Source organism: Scyliorhinus torazame, unplaced genomic scaffold (assembly GCF_047496885.1).
Source record: "Scyliorhinus torazame isolate Kashiwa2021f unplaced genomic scaffold, sScyTor2.1 scaffold_1100, whole genome shotgun sequence".
Taxonomy (NCBI): Eukaryota; Metazoa; Chordata; class Chondrichthyes; order Carcharhiniformes; family Scyliorhinidae; genus Scyliorhinus; species Scyliorhinus torazame.
Window position 1 is genome coordinate 30,001 of NW_027308827.1, and position 20,935 is coordinate 50,935.

The 20,935-nt window shown below is 60.8% G+C and overlaps 1 protein-coding gene across 1 annotated transcript in view; it reads right to left on the minus strand.

Moving 5' to 3' along the window:
• The window catches only part of LOC140407024 (otoancorin-like), a gene marked incomplete at its 5' end in the record, with an annotated part of 58,747 nt that overhangs the window by 22,544 nt on the left and 15,268 nt on the right, over positions 1 to 20,935 (minus strand). The window contains 3 exons of the mRNA XM_072494806.1: positions 435 to 606; positions 12,522 to 12,615; positions 15,792 to 15,985. Of these exons, the coding sequence (XP_072350907.1) occupies positions 435 to 606; positions 12,522 to 12,615; positions 15,792 to 15,985 (460 nt within the window). The remainder of the gene's footprint in view (positions 1 to 434; positions 607 to 12,521; positions 12,616 to 15,791; positions 15,986 to 20,935) is intronic.

Below are 20,935 nucleotides of genomic sequence, written 5' to 3' on the forward strand. Positions count from 1 at the left end.
TCCGTGTCCCTCTATTCCCGTCCTATTCATGTATTTGTCAAGATGCCCCGTAAATGTCACTATCGTCCCTGCTTCCACCACCTCCTCCGGCAGCGAGTTCCAGGCACCCACTACCCTCGGCGTAAAAAACTTGCCTCGTACATCTCCTCTAAACCTTGCCCCTCGCACCTTAAACCTATGCCCGCTAGTAATTGACTCCTCTACCCTGGGGAAAAGCCTCTGACTATCCACTCTGTCTATGCCCCTCATAATTTTGTAGACCCTCTATCAGGTCGCCCCTCAACCTCCGTCGTTCCAGTGAGAACAAACCGAGTTTCTTCAACCGCTGGGGTTGGGGTAGGGGGGGGGGGGGGTTGGGGTAGGGGGGGGGGGGGGGGGTAGGGGGGGGGTTGGGGGGTTGGGGGAGGGGGGGGGTGGGGGGGGGGGTTTGTTACCTGCGCGGGCGCCCGCCGATTCAGCCGCCGATTCGACGCCCACCACGATGATGAAGACCTTGGTCTGGCTCTGGAGCAGATTGGCGCTGGCGTCGCCGAACTCCGGGGAGGCCGGGGCGCCGGCGGAGTCCTGGGGGGCGGAGTACTTCTGGAGCGCCTCCTTCACGAAGGCCTGCGGTGGAAACAAGGCCGAGGTCGTCAGGGCTGGACGGGGGGCGGGGGGGCTCGCACCTCCACTCGCTGGCTCCCTGCCATGTTAACCCTACCGTCCCCTACCCCGCACCCCCCCCCCCCCCCCACCCCACCCCCCCCCCCCCCCACCCCCCAGCTAAAACACGGCCGTCCAATTTGAGCACAGGAAGATCCCGCAGGCGACAAGTGGGATCGTCGCATTTCCTTTTCAATATTGTCTCATCGTCGGACCCGGGGGGCCACCCCAGAGGGAGTGAGCCTCTGCTGTACGGAGCCGAGGGCCGGGAGCGGTAGGAAGGGAGGGGATCAGGCTGCGAGGGTGGCTGCCACGCACGTGGGAGATGGCGGAGGGGCTGGAGGCAAGGCAAGCGGGTAAGGCCCCGCGACCGGATGGCTAGAATTCGACAAGATGTTCCCGGGGTGGGGGGGGGGGGGGTGGGTGTTGGGACCGTTGTTGGTAAGGGCCCTCAACGAAGCAAAGGAGTTGGGCGTGCTCCCGCTGACGTTAACACAGGCCTCGATCTCCCTCCTTCTAAAACGGGATAAGGATCCGGAAAATTGTGGGTCGCCTGGGCCGATCTCCCTGTCAGCTGTGGAGGCCAAACTGTTGGCGGAAATCCTGGCCTCGAGGATCGAGGACTGTGTCCCAGGGGTAATAGCGGGAGGGGGGGGGGGGGGTGGGGGGCAGGCGGGGTTCGTTAAGGGGCGGCACTTGGCGACCAACATTAGGAGGTTGCTTAATGTGATAGTGATGCCCCCAGGGGGGGGGGCGCGGGGTTGAGGTGGTGGACGCGGAGAAGGCCTTTGATCGAGTGGAGTGGGAATACTTATGGGAGGTCCTGGGGGGGGGGGGGGGGCTTGCGTTTGGGCAGGGTTTTGTGGGCCGGCTGCTGTACCAGGCCCCGGTGGCGAGCGTGCGGGCGAATCAGGTGAGATCGGACTACTTCAGGCTACACCTGTGCTCCACTCGCCCCACCTGTAGTTCGCCCTGGCTATCGAGCCGTTGGCATTGAGGGCGTCAAGGGTCTGTCAGGGGATAGTACGGGGGAGGAGTGGGGGGGGAGGGGGGGGGAGCACAGGGCCTCGCTCTACGCGAACATATCGGACCCGCTGAGGGGGGGTTGGAGGCATCACGGGGACATTAGGGGAATTCGGCCGGGTTTCGGGATACAAATTGAATCTGGGTAAGAGTGAAGGCTTTGCGATCCAGGCGCGGGGGGGGGGGCAGGAGAAGAGACTGGGTGGTGGGAGGGAGCTTTCGATATTTGGGCATCCAGGTGGCGAAGGAGCGGGAGCAGCTGCATAAACTAAATTTGGGACGGATGGCCAATCAGACGAGGGGGGGGGGGGGATTTTCGGAGGTGGGATGCGCTCCCGTTGTCATTGGCGGGGTGGGTACAGACAGTTAAAACGACGGCCCTTCCAATTTTTATCCCTAAGGCGTTCTTCAAAAAATGTGGAGGTCGCAGCGGGAGTGGATCGAGAGTTTGTCGACGAGGGTTTCACGAGCTTGGAGGGGAGTTTGAGTTGCGCGGTGGGAATAGGTTGAGGTACCTGCAGGTACGGGATTTCGTGCGGGGACAGGTTTCAACCTCCCCACACCTGCCTCCGCTGGGGCTACAAGATAAGGTGGTGTCGGGATTAGGGGGGAGGGGAAGGTCTGAGAGATCTATCAGGGGCTGATGGAGTGGGAGGGAGCCCCGATACGGGAGGTGAAGAGGAAGTGGGAAGAGGAGCTGGGAGGGAGGTTGGACGTCACATCAGAGGTTTTACAAGTGACGGCGACTCCGAGTCCAGAGGCGGGGGGGTGTGGGTTAGCGACATGGCGGGGTTTCCCAGTGGGGGGTGTGGGTTAGCGACATGGCGGGGTTTCCCAGTGGGGGGGGGGGTTAGCGACATGGCGGGGTTTCCCAGTGGGGGGGTGGGTTAGCGACATGGCGGGGTTTCCCAGTGGGGGGGGGGTGGGGTTAGCGACATGGCGGGGTTTCCCAGTGGGGGGGGGTGGGTTAGCGACATGGCGGGGTTTCCCAGTGGGGGGGGGGGTTAGCGACATGGCGGGGTTTCCCAGTGGGGGGGGTGGGGGTTAGCGACATGGCGGGGTTTCCCAGTGGGGGGGGTGGGGTTAGCGACATGGCGGGGTTTCCCAGTGGGGGGGGGTGGGTTAGCGACATGGTGGGGTTTCCCAGTGGGGGGGTGGGTTAGCGACATGGCGGGGTTTCCCAGTGGGGAGTGGGGGTTTGCGACATGGCGGGGTTTCCCAGTGGGGGGGGGGGGTGGGTTAGCGACATGGCGGGGTTTCCCAGTGGGGGGGGGTTAGCGACATGGCGGGGTTTCCCAGTGGGGAGTGGGGGTTTGCGACATGGCGGGGTTTCCCAGTGGGGGGGGGTTAGCGACATGGCGGGGTTTCCCAGTGGGGGGGGCGTGGGTTCGCGACATGGCGGGGTTTCCCAGTGGGGGGGGGGTGGGTTAGCGACATGGCGGGGTTTCACAGTGGGGGGGGTGGGTTAGCGACATGGCGGGGTTTCCCAGTGGGGGGGGTGGGTTAGCGACATGGCGGGGTTTCCCAGTGGGGGGGGGGGTGGGTTAGCGACATGGCGGGGTTTCCCAGTGGGGGGGGGGGGGGGTTAGCGACATGGCGGGGTTTCCAGTGGGGGTGGGGTGGGTGAGCGACATGGCGGGGTTCCCAGTGGGGGGCGTGGGTTCGCGACATGGCGGGGTTCCCAGTGGGGGGGGGGGTTAGCGACATGGCGGGGTTTCGCAGTGGGGGGGGGGGGGTTAGCGACATGGCGGGGTTTCCCAGTGGGGGGGTGGGTGAGCGGCATGGCGGGGTTTCCCAGTGGGGGGGGTGTGGGTTAGCGACATGGCGGGGTTCCCATTGGGGGGGTGGGTTAGCGACATGGCGGGGTTTCCCAGTGGGGGGGGTGTGTTAGCGACATGGCGGGGTTTCCCAGTGGGGGGGGGTTAGCGACATGGCGGGGTTTCCCAGTGGGGGGGGGTGTGTTAGCGACGTGGCAGGGTTTCACAGTGGGGGGGGGTTAGCGACATGGCGGGGGTTTCCCAGTGGGGGGGGGTGGGTTAGCGACATGGTGGGGTTTCCCAGTGGGGGGGTGGGTTAGCGACATGGCGGGGTTTCCCAGTGGGGGGGTGGGTTAGCGACATGGCGGGGTTTCCCAGTGGGGGGTGGGTTAGCGACATGGCGGGGTTTCCCAGTGGGGGGGGTGGGTTAGCGACATGGCGGGGTTTCCCAGTGGGGGGGGTGGGTTAGCGACATGGCGGGGTTTCCCAGTGGGGGGGTGGGTTAGCGACATGGCGGGGTTTCCCAGTGGGGGGGGGGGGGTTAGCGACATGGCGGGGTTTCCCAGTGGGGGGGGTGTGGGTTAGCGACATGGCGGGGTTTCCCAGTGGGGGGGGTGGGTTAGCGACATGGCGGGGTTTCCAGTGGGGGGTGGGGTGGGTGAGCGACATGGCGGGGTTCCCAGTGGGGGGCGTGGGTTCGCGACATGGCGGGGTTCCCAGTGGGGGGGGGGGGGTTAGCGACATGGCGGGGTTTCGCAGTGGGGGGGGGGGTTAGCGACATGGCGGGGTTTCCCAGTGGGGGGGTGGGTGAGCGACATGGCGGGGTTTCCCAGTGGGGGGGGTGTGGGTTAGCGACATGGCGGGGTTCCCATTGGGGGGGTGGGTTAGCGACATGGCGGGGTTTCCCAGTGGGGGGGGTGTGTTAGCGACATGGCGGGGTTTCCAGTGGGGGGGGTTAGCGACATGGCGGGGTTTCCCAGTGGGGGGGTGGGTTAGCGACATGGCGGGGTTTCCCAGTGGGGGGGGGGTTAGCGACATGGCGGGGTTTCCCAGTGGGGGGGGTGTGTTAGCGACGTGGCGGGGTTTCACAGTGGGGGGGGGGTTAGCGACATGGCGGGGTTTCCCAGTGGGGGGGGGTGGGTTAGCGACATGGTGGGGGTTTCCCAGTGGGGGGGTGGGTTAGCGACATGGCGGGGTTTCCCAGTGGGGGGGGGTGGGTTAGCGACATGGCGGGGTTTCCCAGTGGGGGGGGGTGGGTTAGCGACATGGCGGGGTTTCCCAGTGGGGGGGTGGGTTAGCGACATGGCGGGGTTTCCCAGTGGGGGGGGGGTTAGCGACATGGCGGGGTTTCCCAGTGGGGGGGGGTGGGTTAGCGACATGGCGGGTTTCCCAGTGGGGGGGGGGGGTTAGCGACATGGCGGGGGTTTCCCAGTGGGGGGGGTGGGTTAGCGACATAGCGGGGTTTCCAGTGGGGGGTGGGGTGGGTGAGCGACATGGCGGGGTTCCCAGTGGGGGGCGTGGGTTCGCGACATGGCGGGGTTCCCAGTGGGGGGGGGGGTTAGCGACATGGCGGGGTTTCGCAGTGGGGGGGGGGGGTTAGCGACATGGCGGGGTTTCCCAGTGGGGGGGTGGGTGAGCGACATGGCGGGGTTTCCCATTGGGGGGGGTGTGGGTTAGCGACATGGCGGGGTTCCCATTGGGGGGGTGGGTTAGCGACATGGCGGGGTTTCCCAGTGGGGGGGGGGTGTGTTAGCGACATGGCGGGGTTTCCCAGTGGGGGGGGTTAGCGACATGGCGGGGTTTCCCAGTGGGGGGGTGGGTTAGCGACATGGCGGGGTTTCCCAGTGGGGGGGGGGGTTAGCGACATGGCGGGGTTTCCCAGTGGGGGGGGTGTGTTAGCGACGTGGCGGGGTTTCACAGTGGGGGGGGGGTTAGCGACATGGCGGGGTTTCCCAGTGGGGGGGGGTGGGTTAGCGACATGGTGGGGGTTTCCCAGTGGGGGGGTGGGTTAGCGACATGGCGGGGTTTCCCAGTGGGGGGGGGTGGGTTAGCGACATGGCGGGGTTTCCCAGTGGGGGGGGTGGGTTAGCGACATGGCGGGGTTTCCCAGTGGGGGGGTGGGTTAACGACATGGCGGGGTTTCCCAGTGGGGGGGGGGTTAGCGACATGGCGGGGTTTCCCAGTGGGGGGGGTGTGGGTTAGCGACATGGCGGGGTTTCCCAGTGGGGGGGGTGGGTTAGCGACATGGCGGGGTTTCCCAGTGGGGGGGGGGTGGGTTAGCGACATGGCTGGGTTTCCCAGTGGGGGGGTGGGGGGGTGGGTTAGCAAAATGGCGGGGTTTCCCAGTGGGGGGGGGGGGGTAAGGACATGGCGGGGTTTCCCAGTGGGGGGGGGGTGGGTTCGCGACATGGCGGGGTTTCCCAGTGGGGGGGGGGTGGGTTAGCGACATGGCGGGGTTTCCCAGTGGGGGGGTGGGTTAGCGACATGGCGGGGTTTCCCAGTGGGGGGGTGGGTTAGCGACATGGCGGGGGTACCCAGTGGGGGGGTGGGTTAGCGACATGGCAGGGTTTCCAAGTGGGGGGGGTGGGTAAGGACATGGCGGGGTTTCCCAGTGGGGGGGGGGGGGTGGGTTAGCGACATGGCGGGGTTTCCCAGTGGGGGGGGGGTGGGTTAGCGACATGGCGGGGTTTCCCAGTGGGGGGGGGGTGGGTTAGCGACATGGCTGGGTTTCCCAGTGGGGGGGGTGGGTTAGCAAAATGGCGGGGTTTCCCAGTGGGGGGGGGGGTAAGGACATGGCGGGGTTTCCCAGTGGGGGGGGGGTGGGTTCGCGACATGGCGGGGTTTCCCAGTGGGGGGGGGGGGGTGGGTTAGCGACATGGCGGGGTTTCCCAGTGGGGGGGTGGGTTAGCGACATGGCGGGGTTTCCAGTGGGGGGGGGGGTGGGTTAGCGACATGGCGGGGGTTCCCAGTGGGGGGGTGGGTTAGCGACATGGCGGGGTTTCCCAGTGGGGGGGGGTGGGTAAGGACATGGCGGGGTTTCCCAGTGGGGGGGGGGTGGGTTAGCGACATGGCGGGGTTTCCCAGTGGGGGGGTGGGTTAGCGACATGGCGGGGTTTCCCTGTGGGGGGGGTAGGGGTTAGCGACATGGCGGGGTTTCCCAGTGGGGGGGGGTGGGTTAGCGACATGGCGGGGTTCCCAGTGAAGGGGTGGGTTAGCGACATGGCGGGGTTTCCCAGTGGGGGGGGGGTGGGTTAGCGACATGGCGGGGTTCCCAGTGGGGGGGGTGGGTTAGCGACATGGCGGGGTTTCCCAGTGGGGGGGTGGGTTAGCGACATGGCGGGGTTTCCCAGTGGGGGGGTGGGTTAGCGACATGGCGGGGTTCCCATTGGGGGGGGGTGGGTTAGCGACATGGCGGGGTTTCCCAGTGGGGGGGTGGGTTAGCGACATGGCGGGGTTTCCCAGTGGGGGGTGGGTTAGCGACATGGCGGGGTTTCCCAGTGGGGGGGGTGGGTTAGCGACATGGCGGGGTTTCCCAGTGGGGGGGGTGGGTTAGCGACATGGCGGGGTTTCCCAGTGGGGGGGGGGGTTAGCGACATGGCGTGGTTTCCCAGTGGGGGGGGTGTGGGTTAGCGACATGGCGGGGTTTCCCAGTGGGGGGGGGGTGGGTTAGCGACATGGCTGGGTTTCCCAGTGGGGGGGGTGGGTTAGCAAAATGGCGGGGTTTCCCAGTGGGGGGGGGGTGGGTAAGGACATGGCGGGGTTTCCCAGTGGGGGGGTGGGTTCGCGACATGGCGGGGTTTCCCAGTGGGGGGGGGGGTGGGTTAGCGACATGGCGGTGGTTTCCCAGTGGGGGGTGGGGGTTAGCGACATGGCGGGGTTTCCCAGTGGGGGGGGGGGTTAGCGACATGGCGGGGTTTCCCAGTGGGGGGGTGGGTTAGCGACATGGCGGGGTTCCCAGTGGGGGGGGGGTGGGTAAGGACATGGCGGGGTTTCCCAGTAGGGGGGGGGGTTAGCGACATGGCGGGGTTTCCCAGTGGGGGGGGGGGGAGTTCGCGACATGGCGGGGTTTCCCAGTGGCAGGGTGGGTTAGCGACATGGCGGGGTTTCCCAGTGGGGGGGGGGTGGGGGTTAGCGACATGGCGGGGTTTCCCAGTGGGGGGGGGGTTAGCGACATGGCGGGGTTTCCCAGTGGGGGTGGGGGGTAAGGACATGGCGGGGTTTCCCAGTGGGGGGGGGGGGTTAGCGACATGGCGGGGTTTCCCAGTGGGGGGGGGGGGGTTAGCGACATGGCGGGGTTTCCCAGTGGCAGGGTGGGTTAGCGACATGGCGGGGTTTCCCAGTGGGGGGGGGTGGGGGTTAGCGACATGGCGGGGTTTCCCAGTGGGGGGGGGGATTAGCGATATGGCGGGGTTTCCCAGTGGGGGGGGTGTGGGTTATCGACATGGCGGGGTTTCCCAGTGGGGGGGGGGGTTAGCGACATGGCGGGGTTTCCCAGTGGGGGGGGTGTGGGTCAGCGACCTGGCGGGGTTTCCCAGTGGGGGTTGGGGGTTAGCGACATGGCGGGGTTTCCCAGTGGGAGGGGTGGGTTAGCGACATGGCGGGGTTTCCCAGTGGGGGGGGGGTGGGGGGGGTGGGGGGTTAGCGACATGGCGGGGTTTCCCAGTGGGGGGGGGGGGGGTGGGGTTAGCGACATGGCGGGGTTTCCCAGTGGGGGGGGGGTTAGCGACATGGCGGGGTTTCCCAGTGGGGGGGGGGGGTTAGCGACATGGCGGGGTTTCCCAGTGGGGGGGTGGGGGTTAGCGACATGGCGGGGTTTCCCAGTGGGGGGGTGGGTTAGCGACATGGCGGGGTTTCCAGTGGGGGGCGTGGGTTAGCGACATGGCGGGGTTTCCCAGTGGGGGGGGTGGGGGTTAGCGACATGGCGGGGTTTCCCAGTGGGGGGGTAGGGGTTAGCGACATGGCGGAGTTTCCCAGTGGGGGGGTCGGTTAGCGACATGGCGGGGTTACCTGTGGGGGGAGGGTAGGTTAGCGACATGGTGGGGTCGACATGGCGGGGTTTCCCAGTGGGGGGTGGGGGTTAGCGACATGGCGGGGTTCCATTGGGGGGTGGGTTAGCGACATGGCGGGGTTTCCCAGTGGGGGGGGGTGGGTTAGCGACATGGCGGGGTTTCCCAGTGGGGGGGGTGGGTTAGCGACATGGCGTGGGTTCCCAGTGGGGGGTGTGGGTTAGCGACATGGCGGGGTTTCCCAGTGGGGGGGTGGGTTAGCGACATGGCGGGGTTTCCCAGTGGGGGGGGTGGGTTAGCGACATGGCGGGGTTTCCCAGTGGGGGGGGGGGTGGGTTAGCGACATGGCGGGGTTTCCCAGTGGGGGGGGTGGGTTAGCGAAATGGCGGGGTTTCCCAGTGGGGGGGTAGGTTAGCGACATGGCGGGGGTTCCCAGTGGGGGGGGGGGTTAGCGACATGGCGGGGTTTCCAAGTGGGGGGGGTGGGTTAGCGACATGCCCGGGTTTCCCAGTGGGGGGGTGGGGGTTCGCGACATGGCGGGGTTTCCCAGTGGGGGGGTGGGTTAGCGACATGGCGGGGTTTCCCAGTGGGGGGGGGGTGGGGGTTAGCGACATGGCGGGGTTTTCCCAGTGGGGGGTTGTGGGTTAGCGACATGGCGGGGTTTCACAGTGGGGGGGGTGTGGGTTAGCGCCATGGCGGGGTTTCCCAGTGGGGGGGGGTGGGTTAGCGACATGGCGGGGTTTCCCAGTGGGGGGTGGGTTAGCGACATGGCGGGGTTTCCCAGTGGGGGGGTGGGTTAGCGACATGGCGGGGTTTCCCAGTGGGGGGGTGGGTTAGCGAAATGGCGGGGTTTCCCAGTGGGGGGGGGGGGTTAGCGACATGGCGGGGTTTCCCAGTGGGGGGGGGCTGGGTTAGCGACATGGCGGGGTTTCACAGTGGGGGTGGGGGGTTAGCGACATGGCGGGGTTTCCCAGTGGGGGGGTGGGTTAGCGAAATGGCGGGGTTTCCCAGTGGGGGGGGGGTGGGTTAGCGACATGGCGGGGTTTCCCAGTGGGGGGGGGGCTGGGTTAGCGACATGGCGCGGTTTCCCAGTGGTGGGGGTTTGCGACATGGCGGGGTTTCACAGTGGGGGGGGGGGTTAGCGACATGGCGGGGTTTCCCAGTGGGGGGGGGGGTTAGCGACATGGCGGGGTTTCCCAGTGGGGGGGGGTGGTTAGCGACATGGCGGGGTTTCCCAGTGGGGGGGATGTGGGTTAGCGACATGGCGGGGTTTCCCAGTGGGGGGGGGGTGGGTTAGCGACATGGCGGGGTTTCCCAGTGGGGGGGGGGGTGGGTTAGCGACATGGCGGGGTTTCCCAGTGGGGGGGGGGGTGGGTTAGCGACATGGCGGGGTTTCCCAGTGGGGGGGGTGGGTTAGCGACATGCCGGGGTTTCCCAGTGGGGGGTGGGGGTTAGCGACATGGCGGGGTTTCCCAGTGGGGGGGGGGGTGGGTTAGCGACATGGCGGGGTTTCCCAGTGGGGGGGGTGGTTAGCGACATGGCGGGGTTTCCCAGTGGGGGGGGTGGGTTAGCGACATGGCGGGGTTTCCCAGTGGGGGGGGGGTGGGGGGTTAGCGACATGCCGGGGTTTCCCTGTGGGGGGCGTGGGTTAGCGACATGGCGGGGTTTCCCAGTGGGGGGGGAGGTTAGCGACATGGCGGGGTTTCCCAGTGGGGGGGGGGGGTTAGCGACATAGCGGGGTTTCCCAGTGGGGGGTGGGGGTTAGCGACATGCCGGGGTTTCCCAGTGGGGGGGGGGGGGTTAGCGACATGCCGGGGTTTCCCAGTGGGGGGGTGGGGGTTAGCGACATGCCGGGGTTTCCCAGTGGGGGGTGGGGGTTAGCGACATGCCGGGGTTTCCCAGTGGGGGGTGGGGTGGGTTAGCGACATGGCTGGGTTTCCCAGTGGGGGGGTGGGGGTTAGCGACATGGCGGGGTTTCCCAGTGGGGGGGGGGGGTTAGCGACATGTCGGGGTTTCCCAGTGGGGGGGTGGGTTAGCGACATGGCGGGGTTTCCCAGTGGGGGGGGGGTTAGCGACATGGCGGGGTTTCCCAGTGGGGGGGGGGGGGGTTAGCGACATGGCGGGATTTCCCAGTGGGGGGGGTGGGGGTTAGCGACATGGCGGGGTTTCCCAGTGGGGGGGGTGGGTTAGCGACATGGCGGGGTTTCCAGTGGGGTGGGGGGTGGGTTATCGACATGGCGGGGTTTCCCAGTGGGGGGGGTGGGTTAGCGACATGGCGGGGTTTCCCAGTGGGGGGGTTGGTTAGCGACATGGCGGGGTTTCCCAGTGGGGGGGGGTGGGTTAGCGACATGGCGGGGTTTCCCAGTGGGGGGGGTGTGGGTTAGCGACATGGCAGGGTTTCCCAGTGGGGGGGGTGGGTTAGCGACATGGCGGGGTTTCCCAGTGGGGGGGCTGTGGGTTAGCGACATGGCGGGGGTTTCCCAGTGGGGGGGGGGGGGTTAGCGACATGGCGGGGTTTCCCAGTGGTGGGGGTTTGCGACATGGCGGGGTTTCCCAGTGGTGGGGGTTTGCGACATGGCGGGGTTTCACAGTGGGGGGGGGGGTTAGCGACATGGCGGGGTTTCCCAGTGGGGGGGGGGGGGTTAGCGACATGGCGGGGTTTCCCAGTGGGGGGGGGGTGTGGGTTAGCGACATGGCGGGGTTTCCCAGTGGGGGGGGGGGTGGGTTAGCGACATGGCGGGGTTTCCCAGTGGGGGGGGGGGGTTAGCGACATGGCGGGGTTTCCCAGTGGGGGGGGGGTGGGTTAGCGACATGGCGGGGTTTCCCAGTGGGGGGGGGGTTAGCGACATGGCGGGGTTTCCCAGTGGGGGGGGGGGGTGGGTTAGCGACATGGCGGGGTTTCACAGTGGGGGGGGGTTAGCGACATGGCGGGGTTTCCCAGTGGGGGGGTGGGTTAGCGACATGGCGGGGTTTCCCAGTGGGGGGGTGGGTTAGCGACATGGCGGGGTTTCCCAGTGGGGGGGGTGGGTTAGCGAAATGGCGGGGTTTCCCAGTGGGGGGGGTTAGCGACATGGCGGGGTTTCCCAGTGGGGGGGTGGGTTAGCGAAATGGCGGCGTTTCCCAGTGGGGGGGTGGGTTAGCGACATGGCGGGGTTTCCCAGTGGGGGGGGGGGTTAGCGACATGGCGGGGTTCCCAGTGGGGGGGGGGTTAGCGACATGGCGGGGTTTCCCAGTGGGGGGGGTGGGGGTTAGCGACATGGCGGGGTTTCCCAGTGGGGGGGGGTGGGTTAGCGACATGGCGGGGATTTCCCAGTGGGGGGTGGGGTGGGTTAGCGACATGGCGGGGTTTCCCAGTGGGGGGGGTGTGGGTTAGCGACATGGCGGGGTTTCCCAGTGGGGGGGGTGGGGGGTTAGCGACATGGCGGGGTTTCCCAGTGGGGGGGGGTGGGGGGTTAGCGACATGGCGGGGTTTCCCTGTGGGGGGGGGGTGGGGGTTAGCGACATGGCGGGGTTTCCCAGTGGGGGGGGTGGGTTAGCGACATGGCGGGGTTTCCCAGTGGGGGGGGGTGGGTTAGCGACATGGCGGGGTTTCCCAGTGGGGGGGTGGGGGTTAGCAACATGGCGGGGTTTCCCATTGGGGGGGTGGGTTAGCGACATGGCGGGGTTTCCCAGTGGGGGGGGTGGGGGGGTTAGCGACATGGCGGGGTTTCCCAGTGGGGGGGGGGGGGGTTAGCGACATGGCGGGGTTTCCCAGTGGGGGGGGTGGGGGGTTAGCGACATGGCGGGGTTTCCCAGTGGGGGGGGGGGGGGTTAGCGACATGGCGGGGTTTCCCAGTGGGGGGGGGGGGGGGGGTTAGCGACATGGCGGGGTTTCCCAGTGGGGAAAGGCCACTCCCTCTCTGTGCTGTCCAACTTTCTGAATCGAAAGCGTCTCCTCAGCTGGGTGTCGATATGGAGGGAACGTTGCGGCGGCCATTTTCCACGTCGGAAAGGCCAACAGGGAGCAGATATTTGGACAGGTGGGCACGTGCTGAAGTTGGGGAGGGCTGCACGTGACCTCCCGGCCAAGCTGTGACTCTGCGTGTCCGCTCACCACATTCGGCAGCCCGCTTAACGAGTCCTCGCTGAGTAACGTGATCATTGAGCCGAGGGAGGTCACCGTATCTTCTGTCCATTCAGGCACAGCTCTGGGAGGGTCAATAACACAACACAGCCATTAGATCACAGTTCAATCTGAGAGAGACAGAGAGGGAGAGGGAGAGAGAGACAGAGACACAGAGAGAGGCAGACAGAGAGAGACAAGCAGAGAGAGAGAGAGAGAGACAGACAGAGAGAGAGAGAGACACAGAGACACAGAGAGAGAGACAGGGAGGGAGAGAGAGAGAGAGAGAGAGACAGACAGAGACAGAGAGAGGGAGAGAGAGAGACACACAGAGAGAGTCAGACAGAGAGAGACACAGAGAGAGACAGACAGAGAGAGAGATACAGAGAGAGAGAGAGAGACACACAGTGAGAGAGAGAGACAGAGAGAGAGAGAGAGAGACAGAGAGAGAGAGAGAGAGACAGACAGAGACAGAGACAGAGAGAGGGAGAGAGAGAGACAGAGAGGGAGAGAGGGACAGAGACAGAGAAAGAGACAGAGCAAGGCTGAGAGAGAGGCAAAGAGAGAGAGACAGACAGACACAGAGAAAGAGAGTAAGACAGAGAGAGAGACAGAAAGAGCGACACACGTAGAGATCGAGAGTCAGAGAGAGAGAGAGACAGAGAGGGAGAGCCAAAGCAAGCCAGAGGGAGAGAGAGAGGGGTAGAGGGGAGACAAAGGGAGAGAGAGGGGGATAGAGGGAAGAGAGAGGGACAGAGGGAGAAAGGTGTGATGAATGTGAAAAATTGTCATATTTAATATTTTTGCTGTAATGTTGTTAAAACCTGGGATAAGAGGCAGGGACAGTGCATAACTGCTAGAGCAGTGATTAAGGTGTTGTAAAAGTGAGAGCATCACTAAGTTGGTGGTGAAGTGTTCTGCTAATATATAGTGAGAATCATTTACTTGTTTACAGATAGCTAGCTAATGGAATATTGTTTAGGTTGGAAGGGCCCCTAGGGTGTGGCTAATTTATGAGGGGTATTGGTCCTGGCTAAACAAGTCGAGGGACATCTTGTAAGAAGAGACAAAAGAATGCCTTATGCTTTGGGTTCAGGTGATGTAGATAATGGGAGGAGCCAGGTCTGTGTGAAAGGTCAGTCGGTTCTAGAACTTTTATCTTTCTGTTCGGTCCTGAATGGTTCTCTCTCCAAAGTTTCTGCACAGAGAACAGTAAGTAGAACCTTGGTTGTTAACTTTATTCATTTGAAATATACTAATTTGCTTAGTTGGTGTCGTGCTAGATACACTGGTCTAACACTGGCTGCAACTGGATGCAGCTTAGCTCAGAAAGATACTCCAGAACTTGAAGTTAGTTCAATCAGGTTTATTGAACCAGTAGCACAGTTAGCACAGTTCTCTATGAGTTCGACTTAAGTGTGGTTACTCTGTCTGACTGAACCAGACTCCCTCTTAGCCACGTGGTGGGGGTGTGAGATTGTAACAACATCCTTGACTGACTCTCGAGATGTTCATCAGTGGAAAGAGGCGGAGTGTGAGTGCCTCGTGTCTTTTATATTCAGATCCCACTGTGTCCTGCCTGCTTATTGGTCATGTCCTGTTCTCTGTGTCCATTAGCGGCCTGTGTGTGTATCATTATGTGTGTGTCCGTATATCACGACAGTTTCATAGAATTTACAGTGCAGAAGGAGGCCATTCGGCCCATCGAGTCTGCACCAGCTCTTGGAAAGAGCACCCTACCCAAGGTCAACACCTCCACCCTATCCCCATAACCCAGTAACACCACCCAACACTAAGGGCAATTTTGGAAACTAAGGGCAATTTATCATGGCCAATCCACCTAACCTGCACATCTTTGGACTGTGGGAGGAAACCGGAGCACCCGGAGGAAACCCACGCAGACGCGGGGAGAGGACGTGCAGACTCCGCACAGCCAGTGACCCAAGCCGGAATCGAACCTGGGACCCTGGAGCTGTGAAGCAATTGTGCTATCCACAATGCTTGGAATATAGTGGCAGGTTTAGGAAGTAAGTTAAGCTTTTCTCTTTGACTTAACCACTGTTGTAACTGTTAACCGTAAAGCGGTTTCTTTGCTGGTGATGTGGTTAATTCTGTGTTTAAATTAAAGTTTGTTTTGACATAAAATACGCCTATTGGTCAGCGTTTTCACTCCTGAGTAGCATTTCCTCACAATTTTAGAGATTAAAAATAGTTGGGTTCACGTCCGGGATCATGGCAAAATTGGGGGTTCGTCCGGGATCTTGACAAAATTGGGGGCTCGTCCGGGATCTTGACAAAATTGGGGGCTCGTTGCCGGGATTTGAAAGGTCTCATTCCTTGTTTGGCTCCGGAGCATTGTATTACAAGCGAGCGAGTGTGAGGAAGCTGTTGTCAGATTAATAGGGAGCGCGACTTGTAAAATGGCCCTTTCCGATGCTCGGAAGAATTTCTTCACTCGAAGGGTGGTCGAGGTTTGGAACTCTCTCCCACACACCGCAGTCGAAGCTGGAACTTCCGGTGGCGGCCATGGAGCGAGCGCTCGTACATTTGCCGGCTCCCGCTCCACAACGGACTGTTTGGGCCCATCCCGGCTCGTAGGCTGGACGTCTAGATGGAGAAAAAGGTGCGGGAGTGCCAGGAGACAGTGATAATCGACGGAGAAACTGGTGGATTTTGCACGGCGCCGGGGTCCCGGGTTCGATCCCGGCTCTGGGTCACTGTCCGTGTGGAGTTTGGCACATCTCCCCGTGCCTGCGTGGGTTTCGCCCCCACAACCCAAAGATGTGCAGGTGAGGTGGATTGGCCGCGCTGAATTGCCCCTTAATTGGAAAAAAAAAAGAATTGGACTCTAAATGTGTGAAATAAAAGATATTAAGGGATCTGGAGGCAGGGATAGGAGTTAATGAATGAATGAATGAATGAAAATCGCTTATTGTCACAAGTAGGCTTCAAATGAAGTTACTGCGAAAAGCCCCTAGTCGCCACGTTCCGCCGCCTGTTCGGGGAGGCTGGTTCGGTGACAGATTATTGAGTGGTGGCGGGAAAGGCTATTTTCAATGTCAACGCCTTGGAGGGTTTCACACTGGCTGTAGTCCCACATGCGGGTGCGTGTCTATCCATCAGTGTGCCCCTGCCCCCTCCCGCCCCCCCCCCCCCCCACCCGCTCACACCTACCCCCACGCGACGGTCCTGCACCAATATCCCATAACCGCGCCGGTTGGCTATTCGACTACAGCCAGAGGGATATCGAATGGGACTAACCCAAATATTCTCAGCAGCTTGGAGTTCAGGCTGTTCTTCGCAGTGCTGTGGAACTGTTGACATCGACCCAACTTTGTTACCACGGCAGCAAATACACTGTCGGGGAGATCCGTGATATTCCGATCTGTGAACTCGCACACCAGCATTCCCAACTTTCCAACATCAGACTCATCCAAGCTGGAAACACCCTTATTCTGGAACAGAGAGACAATCAGACGGCACTATCCATCCTGAAAGCCGCCAACATTTACTCTGGAATATCAGGCACTGGATCATCCATTTCAGTTACCACGTTAGATACAGAGTAAAACTCCCTCTACACTGTCCCCATCAAACACTCCCAGGACAGGTACAGCACGGGGTTAGATACAGAGTAAAGCTCCCTCTACACTGTCCCCATCAAACACTCCCAGGACAGGTACAGCACGGGGTTAGATACAGAGTAAAGCTCCCTCTACACTGTCCCCATCAAACACTCCCAGGACAGGTACAGCACGGGGTTAGATACAGAGTAAAGCTCCCTCTACATTGTCCTCATCAAACACTCCCAGGGCAGGTACAGCACGGGGTTAGATACAGAGTAAAGCTCCCTCTACACTGTCCCCATCAAACACTCCCAGGACAGGTACATCACGGGGTTAGATACAGAGTAAAGCTCCCTCTGCACTGTCCCCATCAAACACTCCGAGGACAGGTACAGCACGGGGTTAGATACAGAGTAAAGCTCCCTCTACACTGTCCCCATCAAACACTCCCAGGACAGGTACATCACGGGGTTAGATACAGAGTAAAGCTCCCTCTACACTGTCCCCATCAAACACTCCCAGGACAGGTACAGCACGGGGTTAGATACAGAGTAAAGCTCCCTCTACACTGTCCCCATCAAACACTCCCAGGACAGGTACAGCACGGGGTTAGATACAGGGTAAAGCTCCCTCTGCACTGTCACCATCAAACACTCCCAGGACAGGTACAGCACGGGGTTAGATACAGAGTAAAGCTCCCTCTGCACTGTCCCCATCAAACACTCCCAGGACAGGTACAGCACGGGGTTAGATACAGGGTAAAGCTCCCTCTGCACTGTCACCATCAAACACTCCCTGGACAGGTACAGCACGGGGTTAGATACAGAGTAAAGCTCCCTCTGCACTGTCCCCATCAAACACTCCCAGGACAGGTACAGCACGGGGTTAGATACAGAGTAAAGCTCCCTCTACACTGTCCCCATCAAACACTCCCAGGACAGGTACAGCACGGGGTTAGATACAGAGTAAAGCTCCCTCTACACTGTCCCCATCAAACACTCCCAGGACAGGTACATCACGGGGTTAGATACAGAGTAAAGCTCCCTCTGCACTGTCCCCATCAAACACTCCGAGGACAGGTACAGCACGGGGTTAGATACAGAGTAAAGCTCCCTCTGCACTGTCCCCATCAAACACTCCCAGGACAGGTACAGCACGGGGTTAGATACAGAGTAAAGCTCCCTCTACACTGTCCCCATCAAACACTCCCAGGACAGGTACAGCACGGGGTTAGATACAGAGTAAAGCTCCCTCTACACTGTCCCCATCAAACACTCCCAGGACAGGTACAGCACGGGGTTAGATACAGAGTAAAGCTCCCTCTACACTGTCCCCATCAAACACTCCCAGGACAGGTACAGCACGGGGTTAGATACAGAGTAAAGCTCCCTCTACACTGTCCCCATCAAACACTCCCAGGACAGGTACAGCACGGGGTTAGATACAGAGTAAAGCTCCCTCTACACTGTCCCCATCAAACACTCCCAGGACAGGTACAGCACGGGGTTAGATACAGAGTAAAGCTCCCTCTACACTGTCCCCATCAAACACTCCCAGGACAGGTACAGCACGGGGTTAGATACAGAGTAAAGCTCCCTCTACACTGTCCCCATCAAACACTCCCAGGACAGGTACAGCACGGGGTTAGATACAGAGTAAAGCTCCCTCTACACTGTCCCCATCAAACACTCCCAGGACAGGTACAGCACGGGGTTAGATACAGAGTAAAGCTCCCTCTACACTGTCCCCATCAAACACTCCCAGGACAGGTACAGCACGGGGTTAGATACTGAGTAAAGCTCCCTCTCCACTGTCCCCATCACACACTCCCAGGACAGGTACAGCACGGGGTTAGATACTGAGTAAAGCTCCCTCTCCACTGTCCCCATCACACACTCCCAGGACAGGTACAGCACGGGGTTAGATACAGAGTAAAGCTCCCTCTACACTGTCCCCATCAAACACACCCGGGACAGGTGCAGCACGGGGTTAGATACAGAGTAAAGCTCCGTCTACACTGACCCCATCAAACACTCCCAGGACAGGCACAGCACGGGGTTAGATACAGAGTAAAGCTCCCTCTACACTGTCTCCATCAAACACTCCCAGGACAGGCACAGCACGGGGTTAGATACAGAGTAAAGCTCCCTCTACACTGTCCCCATCAAACACTCCCGGGACAGGTGCAGCACGGGGTTAGATACAGAGTAAAGCTCCCTCTACACTGTCCCCATCAAACACTCCCAGGACAGGCACAGCACGGGGTTCGATACAGAGTAAAGCTCCCTCTACACTGTCCCCATCAAACACTCCCAGGACAGGTACAGCACAGGGTTAGATACAGAGTAAAGCTCCCTCTACACTGTCCCCATCAAACTCTCCCAGGACAGGTACAGCACGGGGTTAGATACAGAGTAAAGCTCCCTATACACTGTCCCCATCAGACACTCCCAGGACAGGTACAGCACGGGGTTAGATACAGAGTAAAGCTCCCTCTACACTGTCCCCATCAAACACTCCCAGCACAGGTACAGCACGGGATTAGATACAGGGTAAAGCTCGCTCTACACTGTCCCCATCAAACACTCCCAGGACAGGTACAGCACGGGGTTAGATACAGAGTAAAGCTCCCTCTAGACTGTCCCCATCAAACACTCCCAGGACAGGTACAGCACGGGGTTAGATACAGAGTAAAGCTCCCTCTACACTGTCCCCATCAGACACTCCCAGGACAGGTACAGCACGGGGTTAGACACAGAGTAAAGCTCCCTCTACACTGTCCCCATCAAACACTCCCAGCACAGGTACAGCACGGGATTAGATACAGGGTAAAGCTCCCTCTGCACTGTCCCCATCAAACACTCCCAGGACAGGTACAGCACGGGGTTAGATACAGAGTAAAGCTCCCTCTGCACAGTCCCCAACAAACACTCCCAGGACAGGTACAGCACCGGGTTAGATACAGAGTAAAGCTCCCTCTACACTGACCCCATCAAACACTCCCAGGACAGGTACAGCATGGGGTTAGATACAGAGTAAAGCTCCCTCTACACTGTCCCCATCAAACACTCCCAGGACAGGTACATCACGGGGTTAGATACAGAGTAAAGCTCCCTCTGCACTGTCCCCATCAAACACTCCCAGGACAGGTACAGCACGGGGTTAGATACAGAGTAAAGCTCCCTCTGCACTGTCCCCATCAAACACTCCCAGGACAGGTACAGCACAGGGTTAGATACAGAGTAAAGCTCCCTCTACACTGTCCCCATCAAACACTCCCAGGACAGGTACAGCACGGGGTTAGATACAGAGTAAATCTCCCTCTACACTGTCCCCATCAAACACTCCCAGGACAGGTACAGCACGGGGTTAGATACAGAGTAAAGATCCCTCTGCACTGTCCCCATCAAACACTCCCAGGACAGGTACAGCACGGGGTTAGATACAGAGGAAAGCTCCCTCTGCACTGTCCCCATCAAACACTCCCAGGACAGGTACATCACGGGGTTAGATACAGAGTAAAGCTCCCTCTACACTGTCCCCATCAGACACTCCCAGGACAGGTACAGCACGGGGTTAGACACAGAGTAAAGCTCCCTCTACACTGTCCCCATCAAACACTCCCAGCACAGGTACAGCACGGGGTTAGATAAAGAGTAAAGCTCCCTCTGCACTGTCCCCATCAAACACTCCCAGGACAGGTACAGCACGTGGTTAGATACAGAGTAAAGCTCCCTCTGCACTGTCCCCATCAAACACTCCCAGGACAGGTACAGCACGGGGTTAGATACAGAGTAAAGCTCCCTCTACACTGTCCCCATCAAACACTCCCAGGACAGGTACAGCACGGGGTTAGATACAGAGTAAAGCTCCTTCTATCCTGTCCCCATCAAACACTCCCAGGACAGGTACATCACGGGGTTAGATACAGAGTAAAGCTCCCTCTGCACTGTCCCCATCAAACACTCCCAGGACAGGTTCAGCATGGGGTTAGATACAGAGTAAAGCTCCCTATACACTGTCCCCATCAAACACTCCCAGGACAGGTACAGCACGGGGTTAGATACAGAGTAAAGCTACCTCTACACTGTCCCCAACAAACACTCCCAGGACAGGTACAGCACGGGGTTAGATACAGAGTAAAGCTCCCTCTACACTGTCCCCATCAAACACTCACGGGACAGGTACAGCACGGGGTTAGATACAGAGTAAAGCTCCCTCTACACTGTCCCCATCAAACACTCCCAGGACAGGTACAGCACGGGGTTAGATACAGAGTAAAGCTACCTCTACACTGTCCCCATCAAACACTCCCAGGACAGGTACAGCACGGGGTTAGATACAGAGTAAAGCTCCCTCTACACTGTCCCCATCACACACTCCCAGGACAGGTACAGCACGGGGTTAGATACAGAGTAAAGCTTCCTCTACACTGTCCCCGTCAAACACTCCCGGGACAGGTACAGCACGGGGTTAGATACAAAGTAAAGCTCCCTCTACACTGTCCCCATCAAACACTCCCAGGACAGGTACAGCACGGGGTTAGATACAGAGTAAAGCTTCCTCTACACTGTCCTCATCAAACTCTCCCAGGACAGGTACAGCACGGGGTTAGATACAGAGTAAAGCTCCCTCTACACTGTCCCCATCAAACACACCCAGGACAGGTACAGCACGGGGTTAGATACAAAGTAAAGCTCCCTCTACACTGTCCCCATCAAACACTCCCAGGACAGGTACAGCACGGGGTTAGATACAGAGTAAAGCTCCCTCTATACTGTCCCCATCAAACACTCCCAGGACAGGTACAGCACGGGGTTAGATACAGAGTAAAGCTCC